At 34.1% G+C, this 25,574-nt stretch overlaps 4 protein-coding genes across 13 annotated transcripts; 2 read left to right on the top strand and 2 right to left on the bottom strand.

Annotated features, from left to right (window-relative positions):
* Positions 1–3,986: 3,986 nt before the first annotated feature.
* LOC145953575 (uncharacterized) lies at positions 3,987–7,764 on the bottom strand. Its single transcript, XM_083067568.1, has 2 exons — positions 5,008–7,764; positions 3,987–4,900 (listed from the first exon to the last, which is right to left on the bottom strand). The coding sequence occupies exons 1-2, from the start codon at positions 5,594–5,596 to the stop codon at positions 4,872–4,874; spliced, it is 618 nt and encodes a 205-aa protein (XP_082923694.1). The 5' UTR covers positions 5,597–7,764; the 3' UTR covers positions 3,987–4,871.
* A 49-nt stretch (positions 7,765–7,813) lies between these two features.
* On the top strand, positions 7,814–13,516 carry LOC109801309 (protein CYCLOPS). 6 transcript variants are annotated; one of them, XM_029271717.2, is made up of 12 exons: positions 8,026–8,134; positions 8,234–8,732; positions 9,906–9,952; positions 10,274–10,414; positions 10,605–10,656; positions 10,737–10,789; positions 11,066–11,733; positions 12,192–12,238; positions 12,350–12,395; positions 12,748–12,796; positions 12,895–13,023; positions 13,169–13,516. In XM_029271717.2, exons 2-12 carry the CDS (start codon positions 8,541–8,543, stop codon positions 13,290–13,292), a joined length of 1,548 nt encoding a protein of 515 aa, XP_029127550.1. In that variant the 5' UTR covers positions 8,026–8,134; positions 8,234–8,540; the 3' UTR covers positions 13,293–13,516. The 6 variants fall into 6 exon arrangements, with proteins under 6 accessions (XP_082923690.1, XP_029127550.1, XP_082923689.1 ...); XM_083067564.1 differs by lacking the exons at positions 8,026–8,134; positions 8,234–8,732 and adding an exon at positions 7,814–7,917; XM_083067561.1 differs by having other exon boundaries at positions 8,040–8,732.
* LOC109801310 (exopolysaccharide production negative regulator) lies at positions 12,798–18,841 on the bottom strand. 5 transcript variants are annotated; one of them, XM_083067567.1, is made up of 7 exons: positions 18,446–18,841; positions 17,372–17,502; positions 16,424–16,549; positions 16,121–16,248; positions 14,686–14,742; positions 13,342–13,406; positions 12,798–13,041 (listed from the first exon to the last, which is right to left on the bottom strand). In XM_083067567.1, the coding sequence occupies exons 1-6, from the start codon at positions 18,663–18,665 to the stop codon at positions 13,367–13,369; spliced, it is 702 nt and encodes a 233-aa protein (XP_082923693.1). In that variant the 5' UTR covers positions 18,666–18,841; the 3' UTR covers positions 12,798–13,041; positions 13,342–13,366. The 5 variants fall into 5 exon arrangements, with proteins under 5 accessions (XP_082923693.1, XP_029127551.1, XP_082923692.1 ...); XM_029271718.2 differs by lacking the exon at positions 13,342–13,406; XM_083067566.1 differs by lacking the exons at positions 12,798–13,041; positions 13,342–13,406 and adding an exon at positions 13,914–14,488.
* A 1,700-nt stretch (positions 18,842–20,541) lies between these two features.
* LOC109800998 (Replication factor-A protein 1-like protein) lies at positions 20,542–24,223 on the top strand. The gene is made up of 2 exons (XM_020361955.3): positions 20,542–21,023; positions 21,633–24,223. The coding sequence occupies exons 1-2, from the start codon at positions 20,746–20,748 to the stop codon at positions 23,956–23,958; spliced, it is 2,604 nt and encodes an 867-aa protein (XP_020217544.1). The 5' UTR covers positions 20,542–20,745; the 3' UTR covers positions 23,959–24,223.
* The last annotated feature ends 1,351 nt before the right edge of the window (positions 24,224–25,574 follow it).

The following is a 25,574-nucleotide window of genomic DNA, read 5'->3' as shown; positions in this document are numbered from 1 at the left end:
GTCAAGTGGAAAATGGATATGGCTTTTTGGCTTAGATGGTTAACAAAATATGGAAGTGTGAATGCCTTGATCATATAAGTGCATAACATAAGCAAACCACCAGGGAAACTCAAGCAAAGTCTATCATGCAACCTAAGCGTAGTTCACTCATCAGTGTTTAGGCTCAAACCTCACCCGGCTATGCATCCACAAACTATCAAGCTCAGCTCAGTTCTATGATCAACATTGAAACCCGTATGCAACTAGTCATGAACTAAAGATCTAATGTGACTTGAAAATGTCTAGGGTACAAGCACTATAAACATCAAGCAAACTATAATCCAGAATCGACCACAAGCAAAACAAGTATCAACAAGATTAAAAATCATGCTAAGGCAGACTATTCACAAAAAGAACCAACAGAGTAATCACCAAAAGAGATAGATATAAAAATAGTTAAAATACTGAAAATAAAAGACAGAAAAATAAATTGCAAGAAACAAAGGCAAACTAAGGTGAACTCCATCTGCTTCCATCTATGGGGTCTGGTCATCATCATCTTTAGGGGCTGCTCCACCATCAACGGCTCCGTCTGCATCAGCAGCTCCACTCCCCCAAACTTAGGAGCCTGGTCCCCAGGCCATCCAATATATGCCTGAAAGTCCTAGTAACCAGAAGTGGTGAAAGAGTATAATCATGAAAGAACATGGTGAGCATAAAAATTAAACACAATGATGACCATGCAGTTATAACCAAGATGAAGAACATCCTTAGACCAAAATTAAGTACAACAAACAAACACAAAGAAGCATGATTGAAAATAGATAAACATGGGGTATCAGGAGAGTGCGCGCCGGGCGCGACACAGGCGCGCCGGACTTGTTATCAGTAAAAAAATAATAGAGGTTTCAACTCTGATATCGCGCCGGGCGTGACTGATGTCGCGCTGAGCGCAATTCCAATTGTGCCCGGCGTGGTGGTTCCAGAGACCATAATTCGAGTCTTGCGCTGAGCGCGAGGTGAAGCGCGCCGGGCGCATAACCCTGATATGGTCAGTTTTGCCTAAATTTACTTTGAGATAAGGCCTGATTTCCACCTAGATACAGAGTTACCTCTTCCTCACACTCCCAACAAGATGTACCCTATATTTACCCACTCAAGCATGATTCTAACAATCAACATCTAACACAAAACAATACATACCACAAACCAACATATAACACAAACAACGTGTACACAAAACAATCATGCATAACAAACATTAACACTAAAATCTACAACAGAATGAAAGGACAAACACATAAACAAAGTCAGATCTCTGGGTTGCCTCCCAGGAAGCGCTTGTTTACTGTCCCGAGCCTGACGGTGACCAACTTGAAGTGCTCTACTCTCCTTCTCCTCCTATTGCTCTTGTTCCCCTTTGCCCTGTGTTCAACCTCATGATTGCTCAACAACGGCTCAGAAGGATTGGTCATTCTAATTTGAACAGTACCTTGCATACAAGAGAAAGCTGAAGACTAGAGTACACAAGTTAGCTTCATCAATTCATTGCTAACAAAAAAATAACAAAAACAATAAAGGATTAAATCACAAATAGCTATAAATACTAAATCGCCATTCTAATCCCCGGCAACGGCGCCAAAAACTTGTTGAGATTTCCGTTGAAGTGCTTTTGTTAATATTTGTAAATTCGTTTAATTCTATCAACGGTCTCAAACACGGCAAGTATACCGGCCGTTCAAGTAGTAAAAATATCGTATCCACAGGGATTAGAAGGTAATATAAGCATTTATTGACTATTCGTGACTAAAGAATAATTCCAATTTCATAGTTTGTGCAGTGAATTCAAAGTTGTGACTATTGGAATGAAAGCTGTAAATAAATATTGTTTTGTGAGTGGAAAAGGTAAGGAATGGTATTGTGGTATTGTGAGGTTGTGGGGGTCAGATTTCACCAAACGTAACACTAATGTATCCTTAATCTCTTGTTGAATTCATTGCTTAGTCAACCCAAGAGTTTACTCAAACCTAATCCCTTAGAGAAAGAGCCTAGGTGCGGATATTGAATATCAATCCCTTGAGTACCCAATATCTACACCCGCATTACGGGCTAGGGTTTAAGACTACTAATGGGTCAAGCTCTATCCCTAGATACAATCACCACTAGGCATATGTTTCAGAACTAGTTTCAAAGGTTATTTTCCAATACCCATGGAACCTTAAATCATGCAAAGGGTGATCAATCCAAAGCAAGCATTAAGAATAGAAACATAAACAACAATGAATGAAACAACATGTATATATATCATAAAAACCGTAAGGATTACAATAGAATTCGTTGGTTACATCTAACCCCACAAAAATGGGTGAAACCACTCAACAAAGAGGGTAAATACAAAATAGAGATGAAAGAGGAAGTGAAGAACCGAAGGAAAGATCCGCACACGGACGATCCCAAGCCCTGGGAATCCCTTCCGCAGCTCCTGGAGGCGCCCAATGTGAGAATGGGGGTTTCTCCCCCGAAAATGGCTTCAAATACGAGCTTGGGGAGTCAGATTAGGGTTTCGCGCCCGGCGCATAAGTCTTCGCGCCCGGCGCGGGGCCTTCCAGATACTCTCTGCCTTAGGACAAGCCCGGCGCAATTCACATTACGCCCGGCGCAATGGCTCCCAGAGGTGAGATACTCTGTTTTGCTCGCCTGGCGCGGATCACCTTGCGCCCGGCGCAGAACCTCTTCTCTGCTCCTTAGCTTCTTAGATTTCCAATCCTAAGAGTCTTCAACTTTCCACTCTTCCTCAATACCTGCACAAAAAATGAGGTGGATTAAGGTATTGTTAGATGAATTTGGGTTAGTTATATCTGCACACAAAATGAACCAAAAAGAGAACAATTATATTGCAATGGTTCAAAGGATGAGTGGAATTTGTTCAATAAGTCTCATCCAAAAAGAGGTAAAATTGAGACTTAACAATCATATAAATCGTTTCTTCAATGTCATCATTTAGAAACGCAGTTTTAACATCCATCTAATGGAGCTCTAAATCATAATGAGCTACGAGTGCCATTATTATTCTAAAAGAATCCTTTGAAGAAACAGGAGAAAAGGTTTCTTTGTAATCAATGCCTTCCTTTTGAGTAAAACCTTTAGCAACTAAACGAGCCTTATATCTCTCGATATTACCTTTTGAATCCCTCTTGGTTTTAAATATCCATTTACAACCAATAGGTTTCACACCTTCAGGTAATTCAACGAGATCCCAAACATCGTTGTCTTGCATAGATTTCATCTCATCCTTCATGGCATCAATCCACTTTTGAGAGCTAGAACTTTGCATAGCTTGACAGAAGTTGATTGGATCATCCTCTGTTAAACCAATGCCATCCTCATGTTCTTGAAGAAATACAATGTAATTATCTGGAATTGCATTTTTCCTTTCTCTAGTGGATCTCCTTAATGGCACTTCTTGAGATTGTTGAGCTTGCTCTATAGGTATTTGAGGGAGAACCTCAATATTGTCTTGTGTAGGGACAATGTCAGGAATAACTCCATGATTGTCACCTATTACTGGGGTAGGTACTGGAATAGTAATAGGCACGAGGACTTGATCACGGTCAATGACAGGTTCTTCCTCAAAGACAACATTTCTTATGTTCTCTTCCTTCCCAAACTCAACATCCTCAAGGAATCTCGCATTCCCCGTCTCAAAGAATGATCTAGTAGTGGGATTGTAAAATTTATAGCCCCGAGAGCGTTCAGGATAACCAACAAAATAACAGCTAACAGTCCTTGACTCCAGCTTACTTTCATGCGGCCTATAAGGACGCGCTTCAGCCGGACAACCCCAAATGTGTAAATGTTTTAGACTTGGCCTTTTACCCGTCCATAGCTCATAAGGAGTTTTGTTAACTGCTTTACTTGGTACTCTATTTAGGATGTAGATTGCAGTCTTAAGCGCTTCTCCCCACAATGACTCTGGTAAGGAAGAATGAATAATCATACTTCTCACCATATCCTTAAGAGTCCTGTTTCTACGTTCTGCAACACCGTTCATGCTTGGTTTCCCAGGCATAGTATACTGAGGAACGATGTCACATTCCCTTAGGAAAAGCGCAAAAGGCCCTGGACGTTGTTCACCTGATCCGTCATATCTACCGTAATATTCACCACCACGATCAGATTTGACGGCCTTAATTTTCTTTCCAAGTTGAAGCTCAACTTCAGCTTTAAAAGATTTGAAAACATCTAGGGATTGAGACTTCTCATGAATTAAAAATAGGTAGCCGTACCTTGAATAATCATCTATGAACATAATGAAATATTATTGTCCATTCCAAGATGCCGTAGGGAATGGTTCACAAATATCTGTGTGAATTAATTCCAAAACATCCTTAGCCCTTTCGGCACCTAATTTTCTAGAATTTGTTTGTTTACCCTTAATACATTCAACGCACACCTCAAAGTCTGACAAGTTAAAGGGTTCAAGAATCTCATCCGACACAAGCCTCTGAATTCTCTGTTTAGAGATATGGCCTAAACGCTTATGCCATAAGGTGGCTGAGTTCTCATTTATTTTACGCTTCGTACCACGAGAATCAATGTTAAAATTTTCTTTATTGGAACTAACTACATCTAGTAAGTATAAATTATCAATTAAAGAACCAGAACCAACAACATTTGAATTTTGATAGAGGCTAAATTTATTATTTCTAAATGAACAAGAAAAACCAAATTTGTCCAAACTAGAAACAAAAATTAAATTCTGCCTAAAAGACGGTACAACAAAAGTCTCAAATAAATCCAAATGAAATCCAATTTTTAACTGTAATCTAAATGTTCTAATAGCCTCCACTGTGACCTTGTTGCCATCACCCACATATATAAATCTTTCATTATCACTTGGCGGTCGGCTCCAAAGGCAACCCTGCATGGATACACTAATGTGAGTAGTAGCACCAGAACCTACCCACCAAGTATCACGTGGTACAAAAGCTAAATTAACTTCAGAACAAACAAAAGAGAGAAAATTACCTTTCTTTACACGCCAAGAGGCGTACTTGGGACACTCTTTCTTCATGTGCCTAGGCTTCTTGCAGAAGAAGCAAGTAGGTGTGTTCTCATCCTTTTTGACTTTCTTTAGTTGAGAAGTCCTTTCTACAACATCCTTATTATTCTTTCTCTTCCTATTCTGAGAGCTTGACGCCAAATGAGCACTTTCAGTCTTTTCTCTTTGCTGCCTTTCCTCCTCTTGCACACAGTGAGAAATCAATTCATTCAAGGTCCATTTATCTTTCTGAGTATTATAACTCACCTTGAATTGTCCAAAGTGTGTAGGAAGAGAAATCAAAACTAGATGCATGAGCAAGTCATCAGACAACTCTAACTTTAGTGCTTTTAGTTTTGACGTGAGATTAGACATTTCCATAATGTACTCCCTTATGTTTCCTTTACCTTTGTATCTCATAGAGATAAGTTTAGCAAGCAAACTGCTTGCATCAACTTTCTCATTACTGGTGAAATACTGCTCAACGACATCAAGGAAACCTTTAGCATTGTGGCTCTTAGAAATAGAGCCCCGAAAAACTTCTGGAACAGATCGCTTCATGATCATCAAACACATTCAGTTTGAGCGTTCCCACTTTTCAACCTTATCCTCATCCGGGTTTTCCGGATTTGGAGTGGGTTTCTCAGCCCGAAGTGCAAGATCAAGATCCATGCAGCCAAGAATTATCTCAACTGCTTCCTTCCAGGCCTTAAAGTTTGTCCCATTAAGCATAGGTATACAATTAATTTGAGCAGATAAGTTAACAGCACTAGCAACAGCAACTGTAATAGAACATAAAAAAAATTTAATTTAATTACATGCTCACAGTAAAATAAAATAAATAAAACATGCAGATTATTTACATAATAGACCCATTACAAGATACCGAGCACAACATTAATTCTTTGTCTTTGGACATACAAATTAACTTGTTAGTGGTACTCTCAATGCAACGATCAAATATTGACAATTAATTCTGTCAAATAATAGCCTTTCTTTGGACCGACTATTATTCACATGATTGTAACTTTATAATTGTCACATATTTATCATCACAGGTATGTTATTATTTGGCCAAATTGTGTCTTCCTTTGGGATGAGCACAAATCGCATAAATAATCTCATACTAACATCTATTGTAATTTTTTAATCAAATTAATTTCTATAATAGGAATTGCTTTGGCAATATATTACATCAATTTATTTAATTAAAAATTACCAGACAAATTAATTAATAAAAAAAGGTCTATAATCTGCCAACATTCGCACTCAAATTTGATATATAAAAAAATATCAATTTAAATTTCAAGAAAATAATTCTTACGCGAATGCAAAAAAAAAAGATAATGTGGAATTCAATATATTAATCATATAATTTCCCAAATATCATCTAATATAACAACAATGATTTTGACAAAAATAAAAAAAAATTCCCACTTCTGGTGGTACTCAAAGGATCAAACATAATATTATTTTCCCACTTCAGGTGAGAAAATATTCTTTTATTTCATTGTTGCACAATTAACTCAATTCTGGTGAGGAAATATTTCTTTATAGCATTGTTGCACAATTAACTCACTTCTGGTGAGAAAATATTTCTTTATTGCATTATTCCACAATTAACTCACTTCTGGTGAGAAAATAATTCTTTATTGCATTGCAAAATTAACTCACTTCTGGTGAGAAAATAATCCTTTATTGCATTGTTGCACAATTATCTCACTTCCGGTGAGAAAATTAAAAAATTCAAAAATTTCTACATTTTACAATGTCTTCAGGATCATTGCAAAATTATTACATATACAAATACATAACATTCACAGAAAAATTATACAATTTTACAAAATTCTCTTTAATAAAAATTTAATTTTTAATCGATCTCTTTATCCGTATAATCAATTAAACCAAATTGAAGAAAAAAAATGACCAACGCATTCAAATACATGTATTATCAATGAAGAGAGAAAAAAATTGTAACAATACATTTTAGAACCCCATAACCTAATAACAACGGCGGCTCTGATACCACTTGTTGGGATAAATTTCTTAAGCCAAATAGAAATTATCCATTAATTTATATTAAGAACCGTTGTCTCAGATTACAGAGTTAATGTTAATAATACATACCTGTATCCATTGACGTTGATCAAAAAAGGGTTGCAGCGGAATAGTCTTTTGGTGCAATGATCTTCCTCAGCCAAATCACTGGATTCCTTGATGAGACTTTATGTTTCTCTTCTGATGGGGAGACAGAGAGACGTGTGTTTCTGATTTGACATATTGGGGACCATGACCATCTTTATGATTTTAAACCTATTAGGGTTCCCATTAACCCCTAACGGGCCAAATCTGATTTCCACTTATATGAGCCCATATCAGTTTTTCCTGTTGGCGGTCTAAAGACTCACTAAAATTAAATCACTTATATTGAGCCCAACTAAATGTAAATAACTAATATAAATACTACAAATAATATATGTAGTAATATTTGTTAGAAATAAAATTTCTAACATATATGTAATCAGCATTGAGCAAGGATTTTCACTTTTCACATTCCTATAAACAAATCCATGGACGTGAGTTGAAAGAACGTTGCTGCAACGAAAGCGCCATCTCAACAGCTTCCAATTTTAAAACCAAAACAATGAGTATTCCTCAACATCACTTTCACACCACACCCTCTTCCAATTGCACCACCTGCACCATTTGTTTACTACTTATGATGACCTCATCGTCATTATTTTAATATAATGATTCCCTTTGCTTCTTTCAAAAGCTAAAAACTTTTCACACTTTTAAACCTGCCCATTAAACTTCCACGCGGTTTCTAACCATTCAAGACTATATTTACCGCCGCAACATTTTCGCTTTCATTGTGCACAAGAGACAAATGAATGGTACACAGAATCTTGAGTATTTTTTTTCAACTCTTAGATGCCACTGTTGTGATACAGTGATGTTTATTTATTTTAATGAGAAAGTATTTACTATTAAGTTTGTCACGGAACAAAGTAAATGCTGAGTCCTAACCAACACAGTTTGTTTTTCTATGCAAGATCTTCTGTGAGGTTTTTCACGTGTGAATTGTTGCAGGGAGCTGTTCCTTTGTTGCATGTTAGTTGCTATTCATTTTGGATAAAACAGTTTGTGAACTGATACCCATCATTTTTTTTTCCTTCCTTTATTTTAGAGTAATATTTGCTAGTTTGACAGGGTTTAGAGACTTGGGTTGTGGGGTTGAATTTTCAGAGAGTGATATATATAGGTTTGAAAATTGAAATAGATTATTCATTCCTTTGGTTTTGGAGAAGGTATTATGTGATGGATCACTGAAAATTCAGCTGAAAATTCTGTGGTGAAATCTGAAAGGCTCAACCAAACTTGAGATGAAAATACCAAAGGGGTCTATCACAGTTGGTTGAATAGGGTGTTTGAGTATTGTAAAACCTTAGTACCAAGTTCGATTCTCACAAATAAAAAAAAACTTGAGTTGAAAAGAGTATCAAGTGAGGGAATTCACATGGAAATGGAAGGGAGGGGGTTTTCTGGCTTATACAAGAATTCAAGTGAGGAGTTGTTCCTGAAGACAGTGATGGAGAGCCCTATTGGTATGCCAGTGCCTACCATGGAGATGTTAGGTTTCAAGGCTGTTTCTCAAAGCTTTCGCACAGATAGTGAGGAGCTCTTTAAGCGTTGGCTAACAAATGGAGAGGCAAGCCACTATATGATATAAGATCATGTTACTTTGTTATTTGTTGTTTCTATTAAGATCAAAGCAGGATATTTCCTTGATGCCAGTTTGCTTTACATGCATGTTTTCCTTTCAAGTTTCTAAAGAATTCCTGAACTTTATATCTCTAACTCGTGTATATTTGAGTGCATATACTCGTTGACTATGATCAGGAGAGGAGCATAGGATGTGGAAAATCTAGTAACTTCAGTACCACTCTTCTGGAATTCATTCATGATCTTCCCTACCAAAAGAATATGCTCTATAATTTAAAGACAAGAGTTGGATGCAATTCTTTATGTTCTTTTTGGTGTAGTATTAATCAAAATTAGAGTTTCACCTCAATTTCTCATTTTTTATATTAAAATTATGTTATTGATATGAAATATTTATTAATTATATTAATGATTCATCTTTGCTAAAAAGTCTAATTAAACACTTTTAGTGAAGTCTTCTCTTTCAACCATACTTTTTAATCCGATATCTTTTTTAAGTGATCTAATCCCAATTACACTTGGACTAAGGACTTGTTTCACATTTAATGTAAACTTTTATTATGTAAATTAACAAAGTGAAACTCTAATTCTAATAAAAAAATAACACCGGAAGTATCTAATGAACTGCATCGAAGTTTTATTCATAATTTAAATGTATCCTAGTCTCCCGGAATTCTGAAATGAATCATGACTACCTGATTTGTCACATTCACAGTGTTTGTCTATACACTGCTCATATTGTGACCCTCAAGAGAGATTACTGCTTTTCATGAGCCTTGTTGATATATTATATGCTTATTGCTTATTTTTAGATACAAGCTATGGTAGGTGAGAGTGTAAACCATTTATTCCTTGCTGATCCTTTTCTTCTGCTCTTGATAATCTGTTTCATTTTGATAAGAGTTTTTGCAGTGAAATGTAACAATAGAAGTACGTCTAGAAACTGTTCTTAGTTGATCTGACTTTCTACTTGAAGCACTGCTATTATTTCTGCAAATAGACAATAATATGACACTTCAGTTTTCTTGATGATGAAATTAATGCTATATAGGCATTCGTTTGACTATGGAACTTTTATTTGGAATTTTGGATATTTTTTACCTTATGTTTTCTTTTGCTACATTTCCTTTAAATTGATGACATTTGTTTGCTAAATCAGGGATACAATTCATCAAGCGTGGGACTGAACAGTCGATTATCAAAGAGGTGAGTTTGTTGGTGAAAGTAACACATTTTGTTAGTATTATTTGGGCAAATTTCAAAAGTAAACCAGGTATGTTCATCATGACAGTGTTAATGAAGATATTCAGTTGCAATTAACTGTGGCTTTCTGGTTGATCCTTTACCAAATGAAAGTGTCTATTGGAACATTGTTTCAATACTATAAGTATATATAACTTTTAAATTTAATTATACATTTATTCGGCGAATTATTTATTCTTCTGGTGTCACTTCACTAATCTCCTGATGCATAAGTTCTAATTCCTTTTTTTTTTTTTTGATATTGTGATTGTGTTGTAACTGCAGGATTTCCACCGAACTAGCTAATACTGTATCTAACCAGCAACATGTTGGTGTAGCTTCAGAGGGAAGAAACAATGAAAAATTATACATGCAAAATAACCTTTTGGCCAATGATGTTTCAGATGATATCAATTTTTCGACCAGGTAATTGCTGTAGTCTTTCCTCAAACAGCTGTACATACGAAATATTTGCAAACCTAATTTTATTTCAAGGGACTTTATTGTTTCTTCCTGATTATTTTTATTGTAATTTGCTTTGTCACCAATTTAATTGTTGATTTGATTGAGAAAGTAGCTCAATATTATTGGTTTTCTGACTGCTAATTTTCATCAGAGACCCTGTTAATAGAGAACTGCAATCTAGTAGTGACCTGTTTCTGGCCAAGGTTTGTATATGTCAAACTCTTTGCTAAAGCCTTAGTTCAACAAATCTTCGTGGTCATTCAATGTCTATTAATTAATGCAGGCCTGGTTTCTTAGTGATCAAAGAGTAACAAGAAGCCGGTCCTCTGAATTGCGGTACCATTATCACATCTTGTATTCTTCTAAATAATGTTCACTATAGGCACTTCAAATGATGCTTTAATTTACAGTTAACTCTATCACAGTGTCTCATCACCTTGCACTATAGTAGTTCATCTATTGTGTTTTCCATTGTAACATCCATACAAAAGTCATACATTAGATCCCGAAGTTTTAGATTTCTACTTCTTCATTGTTACTGTGAGTTAATTTTAACTGTTTGTTTGAGAAAATTTTCAAACCACTTATTTCTGAGGGTTTTTTTTTTTGCAGGCGGAGGTATACTGAAATGCAAAATGCTCAAACAAAACAGGGAATGGAAATTATGAGCATAACCCCTCAGCATGTTGTGGACACTACAAAACAAGAAAATGCAAATTTAAATGGTTTTGATTACATGGCTATGTATGAGCTTCCAAGCCAAAAGGGGTCATTCATGTCTCCATCCAACTCATCTTCATCTACCTTCTACACTCATCAAGTGGTTGATGCAGATAAAGTCTCATCTTGTGTAAGTATGCTAAAGGGTACATTACAACGCAAGAAACTCGGCAACCAAATTGAGAAAGAAGCTGCAGGAGATAGTTCAAATGGACTTTTTTGTGCTCAAGAACCTCTTTTCCAAACTGGTTTCAATGAAGGACAAGAAAATTGGAGTCATCAAAAGCCAATAAATGTTCATGGAGCCTGTAATACTCAAATTAATGATCCTGGTGTTTACTTTGTCTTAGATGGTTTTGCAAATCAGAAGAACCAAGCATATGTAGGAACTGCTTCCCGAGAACCATCTCAAAGTGAATCATCTGCTGCTGCACCAGTAATCTCCTCCGGTTTGGATGCATGTGAAGGTCCCAGCAATTCAAATCAAAATCTTTGTGAAAGCTCATGGAAGCAAGTGGGAGTGAGTAGAAGTTCAGAAAACGCTCAAAATAGAGTCAAAGGTATAAATAAATATAACATGATGATGGAATTGCATTAGGTTACCTAAATCATTCTTCATTGCACTTCTTGCATCATATTCATTTGCTTTGGTATTTTCTATCTTTTTTTTCAACAGTTGTATGAAGACTACAAAAGATTGATATAACTGTGCTCATCCATTTTGGCTCATTCTTTTAACATCTTGCTTAATTGTCAAGTTTTGGAAAAAGTAGTATGGATGGAACAGCAAGTTCAGAAAATGAAATCAGTTCAATTTGGTAGCGTTTAATGCGAAAATCAATGCATCAAAATAGTGACTACTAACTTGGATCCCCCTTCGTAATTACGTCAAATTTCTTATATAATCATATTTAGCACACAACACAAGTATCATTTTAGATCAGAAAAAAAATCATCTTGATAATTTAAATTTCTAGCTGTCCACTTATTTTTATGAACCTGTGTTTTTGTGGAAAAGCAGGTGTTAGAGAACAGATAATGGATAATATAAAAGATGACCGGAAGGTATAGCTTATTCTTAAATGATGACCCATTTTGTTTAGACTTATGAATTACAAAAGAGATTTTGACTTCTGAAATAAAAAATTTGTGGGCTAATTTGGCTAAATTGTGCAGAGGAGAAGTCTAGAAAGATATGGATCTATAACATCAGCTGTTTCAGGTAGCCATTTGCTTTTAGGTTAAATGGAATTATTGTGCTCTAAAGCATATTTTAGAATTTTGTTTTTCTTTATTGCCTGATCCGTTATGAAGCTTTGGACCTTAATTTCATACATAAACATCAGAGGATAATTAGTTTGCAGATGTAACAATAGTTTTGCTAATAACTCTATTTTTGGTGAACAGCTTTGCTAATAGTTTTATCTGGTAAAATCTTGAAATATAGACAGTTTTTCTTATTAGGTCAAAGCCAAAGATTTAATATGATTGCAAAGTTTACCTTCTGACCAATATGACAGCATTTGGTTTTCCTTTTCATAATTAAACTGTGTCTAACCAAAATGATTGTGCAGAGGAGAAGGGAGACAGCACAAAAAAGCGTAGAGTGGAGCGCTCGAGGAAGTATGTGGAAATATCCCTGGAAACAGATAGAATCTTTTCCTATCTAACATTGTATTGGTTCTAGTTTGACAATATTTTAATAATTACATTTGACGCAGAATGGCTGAGGCAAAGGAAAGAAATTTGACACCATCAGTTCCCTCTGATATGCAAGCTGTCTTGAAGCGATGTGAAACCCTTGAGAAGGAAGTTCGATCACTCAAACTTAATTTGTCTTTCATGAATAGGTAATCAAAATTAAGTCCCTATTAAGACAAATGTTACATAATCAGTTTTGTCTGGATTAACAACGTATGCTTGCATCACAAACTTGATTGCATATTAGCTGGTATACAAAATGAAATATTAAAATCGAGTACTATAAATTTTCAGGAAGGATTCTGAACAAACAAAGCAGATAGAGGACCTTCAGAAGCAAAAGGAAGACTTAGCAGATGAGAAAGAGCGCCTACTAGAAGAGATTGAGAGAATTCTTTCAGATACTGGAAAGATCTAATGTTTTGCTTCCCTCCTTAGAAACTATGCTATGACAAAAAAGATCTTACCATGTTAACTTATGGGCGAAACAGTTTACACCAATTCCTGATAAACAGTGAACCTCTGGATTCTCCTGGTGAAATATAAATGCATGAATCTCTAAATTATTAGTGCAACAATGTATCTTGTAAAATCTAACTGTTAGTCAAAATTTTAGAAGCACGGACAACGCTTTGATATATATATATATATATATAAGAATCGTAGTGCTCATAAATATTCTTAAAAGATAGAAAATGAGGTTGAAATCAAAACATCAAAAGCGTTCAATTTGGCGAACCATTTTACATAATCTTTCATTCTTCAATATCATTTTAGTTATCTTGATAAAAAAAAAAAAAAAAAAACTGAAATACAGATTCTAATTGCACTATAGAAGCATTTGAATGAACAAAATGTTGCAATTTTCTACAGTTGATAATGACCCAGACTAATATGTAAAATAGATAAATTTTGAAGTATAAGTTTCATTTTACTTTATAAACATTAGGGATTCATTTACACATGGCTCAAATATTAAATGGTTAAGTTACATTTCCCTTTCAAAATAGTCCTTCCTTGATGGCGATCAGATCAAACATGAAAAAATAAAGGGTAATTTCATTTCATTCTCATGTCCACTAAGTGCTTGTTTGCATCAAGTTTGAAATGGGTATGTTTTCCCATTTCCACGTACAGAACAGGAAGATACGGAAATTATTCTTTGTAACTTCTGCTAGATCCACATTCACTGGTAACAAGCATGTTACCGAACACATTGTAAAACCATTCCAGCAAACTAAATGCTACCATATAACTTTTACAACATTCAAGTGCGTAAGTGATTCACACTAGCACTTCAAACAGATACTTACGTGGACATATGTAATAAGACAACTATCTGAATCACTATTTCCAAACTTTCTATTTAACATTTTTGCTTTAATACTAACCGAGCCCATTTAATGTAAACTATGAGTTTAAATACCCCCTCAACTATAAATGACTTCCTTACACGGAACCGACCCTCATTTATCATAACAAGAATGTCACCTGCTGCGGTTATAAAATTACATGGGGATTCAGCGAAAAGGACTGCTCTTCACAAAAACCAGTGCTATGATTTAGGGAATCTGAATATATCCACGAGACCAAGCCTCTTCCCATATTCTATAGCTAACCATGCCACAAAAGATAGGTATGCCAAAAGAAAACAAGCACGCCTGATGAGAACAGCATTGAAACGACAAGGAAATATCGATGTTGTAAAAGACTTATATATTGAAGATAGCAGTAGTTGTAGGAACCTAATAAAGGTAATAGAGATGAATGAAGTTAAGAACCCAGTTATAACTCCAGCCAAAGTTTCCCACCTCCAATACTTGGTCCTTCCTCTACCGGAAAACCAGGAAATTACCATCTCCATTGCCCTGATAGAATATCCATACATGATATAAATAATTGTTTGAAAAAAAATTATAATTTATAATTAAACTACATATCTTTATATGAAATGCTACTCAAACATAATATGTTGATACAAAAAATCCCTATGAACAATTTATAAATTTAGGTCGTCAATAGTATACTCCAGTGCTATGGGCTCTTTTAGGAGGATGGGTGGGGGGAGTGCCATGACCATCTAAGACTATCTCCAATCAAATTCGCTACTCATTCGAGCCTTGTTTCCAACAAGGTTTGTTTAATGAAGAGGATATAACCCAAAGTCCATTGACTGTATAGTTTATACATAATTAACTAGTCAAAAGAAATTGCATTTTGCCCAGTTTTATGTAGCACATAACGTTGACAGAAATTAAAGGTAGTAATCCAATTCAACCCCATCCTACGCAACCTACCTTTCATAGTGTACAAAATTGATGTTACTGACTTGTTGGGATTAGGATCAGGACTTTTCATAATTTTCTTCAAAAAGATATTCTTACCATGAGAAATGACTATATCTCACCACTTCCTATATAGAAACAATTATAGCGAACCTTTTGAACAGAAAAGTCAAGTACCAAAGTTATAAAAGGGCTAGAGATTGATTGAAAAAAACAGATTTTTTGCTATTTGTTTTTTTGGGTATATCAAGGAGTTGTTATCATGAATCAATCGATTGAACCTATAAATTTGAGTTTTTGACCTAAATCCCCACCAACCCTTTGGGCTATTACCAAGTTTCCTAGCCGTTTTCAAATAAGCAAGCCTGGTCACACGTGTGTGGCCATAAAGAACTGCATAGAGGGGGTGGGTCATTTTTATTTGTGACTTCAAGTGTTTATAATTACATTGAAAAAACAAATGGTAGGACAAGTAACTAGTATGTACAAAAGGGTAAAAAGGGGGGATGATGTGGGAAATCATAGCTAATAGATAGAGGATGCAATATCAATTCCTACAAAACTAACTGCTGAGCTGGCAAGAAGAACAGGATGGTGAAAGGGACATGGAAATTAGTTGGGACTTTCAGGAGAGAGTCCTGGACACTCTCAAATTGCCTAGACCACTTTGTTCTTTCATTTTCTTTATCATTTAGAACCCGCTATCACCATATTCAGGACTAAGAGATTTGCATTAATACAGTATTCGTATTCTGTTATTTCTCTGACACCTATCAAAGAACCAACTAAAAGTTGAACACAACTACTGAATGTTAACTCTTGAAAATTTAAGCCTACAAATGTTAGGATAAAAGTTCTCATTCTACAGTTCCATTTTAATTTAGTAATGTAACCTATAATATAATAGCAAATACACAATCAAATATTTGGTAGGTTTGTGAAAATAGTATAGAGTACTCACAGGGTAGAATACTGTCTACTCTTCTCAAGAGTAGACTGCTCATGGGCATCACAACCAAAAAGATTATCTTGATGTAATCGAACTTTGGAAATGCCAGATGTGTACCAGCAATCATAAGTCTCGTTGACCTAGTAAAGAAGGAAGAGAAAATAAAAAAAATGAAATACCAATACTTTGACATCTATTGAACCAGTAACTACTGCAACATTTACTACATATGACATCATTATATGAAGTTTACATTCAATTGAAGCGGTTCAGTGTGATAACATGATATTAAAGACCACAAGTAGAAACCCCCACCTTAAATTTATATTGTGTCAACCATGCAGCACCAAAATTAGGCCTGCAATAAAGAGGAAGGGCCTCATTTGGAGTCTCAGCAAGTGCAACTTGTGTCTGTCCTGAAAAGTGATCTTTATATTCCACCTGAAACAGTGTTGACATAAATTATTTTCGCTGCCAAAAGAATATGCTAACTCTAGTCATCATAACCATTAAACAAAAGACCATAGATAAGCTGTGTGCACACCCATGAACCATGAATTGGTTGCAAATATGCTAGCATGTTCTACATATAGATATATGTCACTTGGGCAAGAAGAGAAAACTGTGTATGTTTCTCAAACAAAAGAGACAAGCATGAGATGCAAGGAAGACCAGAAAGGATACTATTTAGTGATAATAAGTTAATAACTAACACCTAAACAGTAAAATCTATGGTTTCACAGAAACTTAAAACCATTAATACTAACAGGTTGCCACAGGTTCAAAGACCATATAAAACTTTTTCCACTGATTACCACCACTTATGTTTTGTGAGGTACTAGCTCAGAAATACAGTTTAATCCTCTTTACATTGTTTTGAATTATTGATGCATGTTGTTGGAGCAGTTTTTATTGATTAATTTTAAAGAGGATGTGAGGAGCAAATGGAGGAAAAGTTTAAGACGGTGAGTAATTTGTGAAGCTCTTTAGTGCATTCAGATGGAGGGGAATGCTTGAATTTTCCTGGGTGTTTCTCTCTTTCCTTACCAGGTGATCTAACAACAGCTTCTGTAAGGAAATTCCCATTGTTGTTATGTAGAGGAACCGAAGAGATTTAATGAACCAATTAACTTGTTTGTTAACACGATTTTCCTTTTCATAGTCATTGCTAGGGAGAAACTCTCATCTTCCTTGTTATACTTCTAGCAAATATAATCTCCGTTTTTACTTAAAAATAATAAAGTGGCAACAACTTATAATAACCTTGAATACTGAAGCCCAATAGTAATCATAGCGACAGCGAAATTTGTTTCTTTCAAAATGATGAAACACATCCTTCGCTTTATAATTTAACAATCCAAGTTCACAAATCTTAGATGACCTGATATCAACACCTGTAAAAAACGATGACATACAGTTTAGTGTGAAGCAATAACACCTTCAATTCGTCTCAAAACTTCTTAACTTTGACATTAATGAGTATTGACAATCAACAAAGATCAGATATGAAAATATAAATCAAACTAATCATTATGAAGTGCATGTGTGTAACTTTAAAGCAACATAGATAATTTACTTGCCTTTCTAAAAATTATTTATTTAAAAAATATACAAAAACATTTTTGCCATCAGCATAAAAGAAACAAAAACTACTTGTTTTCTGGACAAACTTAACAAAGGCTATTATGCACTAATACTAGAATAGAGTTTCTGAAGCAATCAAAATTTCAAAGGATAAAACTTACATGGAATACCATATATGTTGTTGGTGTTGTTCTCTTATCAGAATTGAAATTTCATCTAGGTAATATGTGTAATAAAGGATTCAATTAAATATCAACGCATATTATTGAGGTAAAACTCCAATTGAGAAAATATTTATTGTCCAGTATCTAAGTTTTGTTCAATCTCAACTTCTTGTAGTTTGGAACCTCAAGAGTATACATATTCAGCCAAAAACAGATTCACCGCTACCGAAAATATAACAGTAAAAACGCCCAACATTATTCAAGGTTTCTTACTAAATATATATGCATCTATTGTGAGCAAAAATTATACACTAATTACATAATATGTCCAAAGCATGCTAGCATTTCCCAGCTCCCACTACATTTGGGAGTTTAATATAACCAATTTGAACTGAAAATTAAGTAATCAAGCAATGTGAGCAAGTACAGTAATTAAGCTAATTTTGCCAAATCGAGCACTTAATCAACTCCCTCTACTTAATTCCTCAGCTTGTGATACCTTTTTACACTAGTTGAAATTCCAAAACGAAAAGAATTAACAAATACGGAATTAATTGAGGATGAAACTAAGGTTGGAAAATAAACTAACCAGTGGAAACGATTTTGCACTGTGATGGGAGAGAAATGGGGTTGGGGATAGAGAAATCAGTGAGCATGAGAACCAGCAAACCAACCAGAAAGGGAATCGTGAGAAACAAGAGGAAGGGGAACAGAATCGCAATAACCCATCGCACTACGACAGAAACGACGCCGTTCTTCTTGGGCGGTTCTTGTTCCTGGGAGTGGGAGTGAGAATCTGGAGGATCCATGAATCTGGAATGAGTTAGGATTAGGTATCGCCGGAATCCGAGTGGTGTTGATGCCGGTCACCGGCGGCCGGAACCATTTAACCGGTGATCGGAGGAAAAGGGTTGGGTTCGAAAGAAAACGGGGTTTGGTTTGTCACGTGATCAAGGTCAAAGAAACAACACTCGACTCGAGTATCAGTGATGTATTAAAAAAAACAGAAAAAAAAAATGGAGTTGAAAAGAAAATGAAAAGCAAAAATATTGTATATTAATATTTATTGTGTAAAAATATAATAATTTATTTATTAAATTTTTATATTTACTGCACAAATTTCTCATTCATTAGTTGTAAATCGAATTTAACATTGAATAAAAATTTAAAACATAATAAATTCATGTAATAATATATAAAGAGAAACTATTTATTTTATCTTACTTTATTTAATAATTCATTTTTTATATTAAATTTTAATAATTTAATTCTTTAACTAAAAAATTTTAATATATAAATTATATTTATATTTTTAAAAATTAAAAATCATATAATACTTTATCATATAAATTTAAATCAATATATAAAATATTTTTATAATTATTCATCAACTTGAATTAATAAAACGAAATCTCAAATAATTTTTAAATTTTCTTTTAAAATTTATCAATTTAATCTAAACATTTTAAATTTTAAATTTACTTCTCATTTTATATGTAATATATATATATATATATATATATATATATATATATTATAACTCAAAGAAATTAAATAACTAAATAGTTTAAATAATAAATTTATTGATGATGATTATGAATTTTATTCTTAAATCATTTTTATCATTTTTTAGATCTTATATTCTTTGTCACATCAATGTTACATCATCAATTTATATTGTCAATCTATATCAAGGTTACATTAATTATAATATTAATATCATATCAATATCAGCATGTTACATCATTATAAGTTAAGGTCAATTAATAGTTAATATTGTGTAATTTTAAAAGTTGATAGAGTAAAATTATATAATTATAAAAAAAATTGTGAATTGAAATTTACATAAATCAAACTGCAATTTTGACAAAATAAACGACCAATATATAAAAAATATAGTATTTTTTTTGCCAAATTACAATTTTGACCAAATAAATGACGAATTTTGATATAGGAATTTCTAACATACTATTTGTTTTGTACCAATATTAGTAAGATATAATCTTTTATCTACCATTTTAATAATTAAAAAACTCATAATTAAATGAAAAAATAATGACTATTCAATTTTTCCGTTATATACATTTATGATAATCATTTTGAAATTATATCAGCGTAATTATACCAGTTTTAAAAATTAAAAATTGTGGAAAAGTTAAATTACTAAATGCACATTTCCTTTATTATTATAATAATAATTATTATTATTAATAAGAAGTTAAGTTAAAGATATAAAATATAAAAAATTTATTTTAGGTGTGCGTTCAACTCTTTTTATAAAATAAAATTCATTTTATGACATAAATTAAAAAAATCTATCACGTTTTTTTTTCCAGAGTCCATTTTTTCAATTTTTGCACTATATACACAGCAAAATTGTATTTTTTTTTTTAAGTTTTAAACTTGCTAAATAAACTTACAAGTTATTTACAACGATAAGGATCTGTTTGGTGAACATGATAAAATAATATATGCAAATAAGATAATAAACTTGAATCTTATATAAGTTTGATATACAAAATAAGATAATAAACCAAATGATATTTTGATATAGACCAATATGATTTGTTTACGTGTGGCTTTCGCAATAAAGTCTCGTGTAGCTTACACAGTACTACACAAGAGGCCACGTCACGGGACACGTTCGGAAATTAAAAAATTGGCAATACCCTTTGTGGACCCATCCGAAATCAATTTCCAGCATTCGCAATTCGCGGTTTCCCTGGAACCACTTATGGCGCCTTCTTTAAATTATTGAATCTGGCTAGGGTTTCACTCTCTCACTCCCTCTCGCGACTTTTCACTCCCACTCGATCCAATTCGCTAGGGTTCCATCTTCTCGATCCCTAATTTCTCCCCCAAACGCAAGAAAGAGAGAAAGAAACGACAATGGCCGTGGCTCTGACGCCGGGGGCGATAACCACGATGTGCAGCGGCAATTGCACCGAGGAGTTGAAGCCGGTGCTGCAGGTTTTGGAGTTGAAGCTGGTGCAGTCGCAGCAAAACAGCACCACTGAGAGGTACCGTTTGGTTCTCTCCGACGGTTCCTTTTACCAGCAAGGGATGCTCGCCACGCAGAAGAACGACTTGGTTCATTCCCAAAGGTTGCAGAAAGGCTCCGTTGTTAGACTCACTCAGTTCATCTGCAACGTTGTCCAGAACCGCAAGTCAGTTTTCAACTTTTTCTTAATGGCTTCTTGTCTTTTTTTTGTTTTTATGATTTCAGGTCGATGAAGTTTGGGTAAAGGCGTAAATGTTTATCAAATTATAGATATTTTCAACTGTGGATACTGTATGGCATGTTATGCGTTTCTTTTTTAGTTATTTGGGATTTCATTGAATGGTTGTGCTTTACTTTTTAAAATATAGATTGATGTACTGGGTTTGTTTTGTTTTAGTGTTGATATTGATTTGTACTTGGTTGATGCATTTGATGTTAATTTGTCATGCTATCGGAAGGTTACAGGTGATGGTCATTCCTCATTCGCCTTATGTTCTCTATCTTACAATTGTGCTTCTGAAGACTTGTGAATCCGGATGCTTCTGGAGAAAGTTTTTTTTGGAACATGGGTGGCTATTTCTGTGATGGTTGTAGAGTTTCATGAGAAGAGCTTGTTGTTATTCTCTGGTGGTTTTGTTGGTTTTTATTATTGTAGACTAGTTGAGTTTGAGTGCTTTATGATTGCTCAGTGGAAAGCAGTTTTGCTTGTGATTATAGATTTTTTTTTCATACAGGTGTTAGTTATTGATTTGGTTGTCTGATTTGTTATGAACAGGATTATCATCATCGTCGACCTAGATGTTTTAATGGACAAATGTGAGGTGATTGGAGATCCTGTCGCTGCACCAAGAGGCACACCTGCAGAACCTGCCGCTGGTCAATCTGGACTCACCTCTGGGAATTCACAATCTTTAAATAGCAGTTCACATGCAGGTGGCATGGCTGCTAGGCCAAATGTTGCTGGGCCATCTCTGGATCATCCAAAAGTGAATTCTCCTGCCAGTAGTTATGTTAGTAATTCTTACCCTGGATCTAGTTATGCTAGTAATGCCCCTGCTACGCACCATAAAGTAGAGGCTGGAGAAAGTTTGTCCAGAACAGCATCATTCAGTGGGTCTTATGGTGATCAGAACACAAGTTTCCGCAATCCCCAATCTGAGGCTTCTAGGCCTTTGCAAAACTCTTATTCTCGTCCACCTCAGCCTATGTACCGGCAGCCATCTCCAATGTACACTAACAGAGGGCCAATTGGAAGAAGTGATGCTCCCCCCAGGATAATTCCGATAGCGGCATTGAATCCATACCAGAATATGTGGACAATTAAAGCCAGGGTAACAGCTAAGCAAGAAATCAGGCACTATAACAATGCCCGAGGTGAAGGCAAGGTGTTTTCTTTTGACCTTCTGGATTCTGACGGTGGAGAAATTCAAGCAACTTGCTTCAATACTGTGGCTGATCAGTTCTATAATTTAATTGAAGTTGGCAAGGTGTATCTAGTTTCCAGGGGAAGCATAAAAGCAGCTCAGAAGAATTTTAATCACCTTCGCAATGATCAAGTCCTAACCCTTGATTTGTCATCAACTATACAGCCATGCCCCGATGATGATAGCTCAATTCCCAAGCAGACATTTAATTTTCGTTCCATTAGTGAAATTGAGAGTGTGGAAAGCAACAGCATTGTGGATGTGATTGGTGTGGTGACTTCTATAGGTCCTACAGCTTCAATCATGAGAAAAAATGGCACTGAAACTCAGAAGAGAAGTCTCCAGTTGAAAGACATGTCTGGAAGAAGTGTTGAGCTGACTTTATGGGGAAATTTTTGCAATGTAGATGGGCAAAGGTTGCAAAATATCTGTGACTCCGGGGCATTTCCAGTTTTGGCCACAAAAGGTGTTAGAGTGAATGATTTCAATGGGAAGTCAGTTGGGACTATAAGCACTAGCCAGCTATTTGTAGAGCCTGATTTTCCTGAGGCTTACACACTGAAAAGATGGTTTGAAAATGAAGGGAAGAATGTCCCAACGCTCTCTATTTCCAGGGAAACATCTAGTTTTGGTAAAACTGATGTGCGGAAGACTATATCTCAAATTAAAGATGAGAAGTTAGGGACTTCCGAAAAGCCTGATTGGATATCTGTTTGTGCAAATGTTTCATTCATTAAGGTTGATAACTTCTGTTACCCCGGATGTCCTATCATGATAGGGGATAGGCAATGTAACAAAAAGGTGATTAATAATGGGGATGGGAAATGGCATTGCGATAGGTGTAATCAGTCTATTGAAGCTTGTGACTATAGGTACATACTGTCATTGCAGATACAGGATCACACTGGCCTAACATGGGTTACTGCTTTCCAGGAGAGTGGTGAGGAGATCATGGGTATTCCTGCAAAGGATTTGTATCATCTGAAGTATGAAGAGCAAGATGACGAAAAATTTGCTGAAATCATCCATAAGGTTCTCTTCACCAAGTATGTGTTCAAGTTAAAAATAAAAGAGGAGACATTCAGCGATGAACAACGTGTTAAATCAACTGTAGTAAAAGCAGATAAAGTAAACTTTGCGTCTGAATCTAATTTTCTTTTGGATTTGATTGATAAAATCAACACTGACAAATCACAATGTACCACCTTTCCTAACTCTCTAACCAATAATACTGGACTGGGGAGCGTTGAATCTGTGCAATTTAAGCCACCACCTTATAATCCTATAAAGAGCAGCACTGATACCAGTAGAGATTATGGCATGCCAGCAAATCAAGTGGGTCAGTATGGAAACCAATATAACAATTTTTCTTCAGCAGGTGCTCCTAGTTCATATTCTTCATCATGTACCAACTGTGGAGGCTCTGGCCATAGCTCTGTACTTTGCCCAAATGTTAGAAATGTACCTGGACAGTATGCTGGAGGAGGCTTTTCCAACAGGTCTTCTGCAGGATCTGGTGGTGGTGGTGGTGCTGGTGAATGCTTTAAGTGCCATCAACCTGGCCACTGGGCAAGAGACTGTCCTGGTTTCAGTGCAGCACCTCCAGCATATGGAGGCACTAATGTAATGCAAGGGAGATACGGGATCGCTCAAAATCAACATTTTGGAGGACATTGAAATTTGTCCAACCCATATTTTGAGCTTTTTAGAGTTTATTTTCATTTTGTTTTCAAGCATATCATGTCCATGTCTTAAATATATAAGCAGTTTCGTGTTCACTGTCAACTCTGTATATACAGGACATAATTATGTAGTATTGGTGCGACGTTTCTGGATGATGTTGACACGATGCACAGATATTTTGAAACGCTTGCTCGTTCATCATGTTAAAAGATTTATCGTAACCGTTTCGGTGAGACAAAGGATTTTTTTTTCTTTATTATTCTTTTTTTTTAGGGATTTCTTTATTATTCTTGTAACGTACTTTTGCGCTGTTTGTTACAATTTAGAACGAACTAAGTCAAATTTTATTTGGATTCCTTCAGCTTGTTATGTGTATATGAGTTTAGTACAGGATTTTTTTTTTTCAGTATTTAACTAATTAAGAAAAAAAATACCATACTGGTTCGTTTATGAATAAATGATATTGTAATTTCTTATTTTGAAAAGTCAGTACATGTACTATATACATTTAGATTATTATTTTAGTTTTCATTTATAAGAATTAATTTAGAATAACAATTATATATATATATATATATATATATATAAAGTTCAATTCATAGTGTTTACATATTAACTATTTTTAGATTGAATTACCTTTAATGCAATTGTAGTTTGAGAAAAAAAATCAAAATAATTTTATTATTATTGACTAAATTAATTTTTTTTAAATTTTGATGAATTAGGTATTTATATTTTATATATAGGAATGGTGGAAATAAAATTTTTTATATTTAAACATACTCTTTAAAAAATGTTTAACAGGAAGATTTAAACAATACCAGTATAATTTTTACTAAGTATTATACCGTTCAATAACTTTATATTAAATATGAATTTTATAAATCCAATGATTAGATTTACAAAATTTACATTTAATGTTATTGAATGATATAATATTTAATAAAAGTTATACTTGTTTGAACCCTCCTCAATGCTTTAATATTAGTTTATTGTGTACTAAATACTTTTATTTAACATTTTTAACAAGAGTGATTATGAAGTAGAAATAATAACTGTTAAATAGAAGAATATGTTCAAAAAAAACTAATTAATATAAGTGTATTACACTTATACAACAAACATTAAACACTTATAATGTACTAAAAGTTTAGTATATGTAATGCATATACATGTTTATTATATATAATTAAAATGTATAATAAATTATATATATATTATATAATAATTTATATATATATATTATATAATAAATTATATATATATATATATATATTAGTAAATACTATATTTATTGTATTTAAAATTTGTATGAATATATGTTTTAAAAATAAATTATATTTTATATTTATGATAAATAAAAATTTAATTAGATAAAAAAAAATTTAATTTTTTTTATAAACTCTCTTAAAGAAAAATCTTTAAAAACACTCTTATGATAATTATATTTAATATATAAGAGTTGATTAATATTGTTCATGTTAGCTATGCTAGTAATAAAGACTAAAACAAAGCATTTTAATTTGTGCATCGTCAAGATCTAAAAATGACAAAAAAAATTACAATAATTAAATAAAATAATGTTACATTTATATAAATCTAAAACATAT

This window comes from Cajanus cajan, chromosome 11 (genome assembly GCF_000230855.2).
Source record: "Cajanus cajan strain Asha chromosome 11, NIPB_CcT2T_4, whole genome shotgun sequence".
In the NCBI taxonomy this organism is placed as follows: domain Eukaryota; kingdom Viridiplantae; phylum Streptophyta; class Magnoliopsida; order Fabales; family Fabaceae; genus Cajanus; species Cajanus cajan.
Note: the sequence above shows the minus strand (reverse complement) of the source record. Positions and strands in the feature narration are given on the sequence as shown.

Coding starts and splice junctions, on each gene's coding strand:
- LOC145953575 (XM_083067568.1), bottom strand. CDS start 5,596: ATGTGTTTGATGATCATGAAGCGATCTGTTCCAGAAGTTTTTCGGGGC. Junction 4,901..5,007: donor CTCTTGGCGTGTAAAGAAAG/GTAATTTTCTCT, acceptor GTATCCATGCAG/GGTTGCCTTTGGAGCCGACC.
- LOC109801309 (XM_029271717.2), top strand. CDS start 8,541: ATGGAAATGGAAGGGAGGGGGTTTTCTGGCTTATACAAGAATTCAAGT. Junction 12,396..12,747: donor TATAACATCAGCTGTTTCAG/GTAGCCATTTGC, acceptor ATGATTGTGCAG/AGGAGAAGGGAGACAGCACA. Junction 13,024..13,168: donor AATTTGTCTTTCATGAATAG/GTAATCAAAATT, acceptor ATAAATTTTCAG/GAAGGATTCTGAACAAACAA.
- LOC109801310 (XM_020362352.3), bottom strand. CDS start 18,665: ATGGATCCTCCAGATTCTCACTCCCACTCCCAGGAACAAGAACCGCCC. Junction 17,503..18,445: donor GTGCAAAATCGTTTCCACTG/GTTAGTTTATTT, acceptor CGTTTTTTACAG/GTGTTGATATCAGGTCATCT. Junction 16,249..16,423: donor TGACACAATATAAATTTAAG/GTGGGGGTTTCT, acceptor CTTCTTTACTAG/GTCAACGAGACTTATGATTG.
- LOC109800998 (XM_020361955.3), top strand. CDS start 20,746: ATGGCCGTGGCTCTGACGCCGGGGGCGATAACCACGATGTGCAGCGGC. Junction 21,024..21,632: donor AACGTTGTCCAGAACCGCAA/GTCAGTTTTCAA, acceptor TGTTATGAACAG/GATTATCATCATCGTCGACC.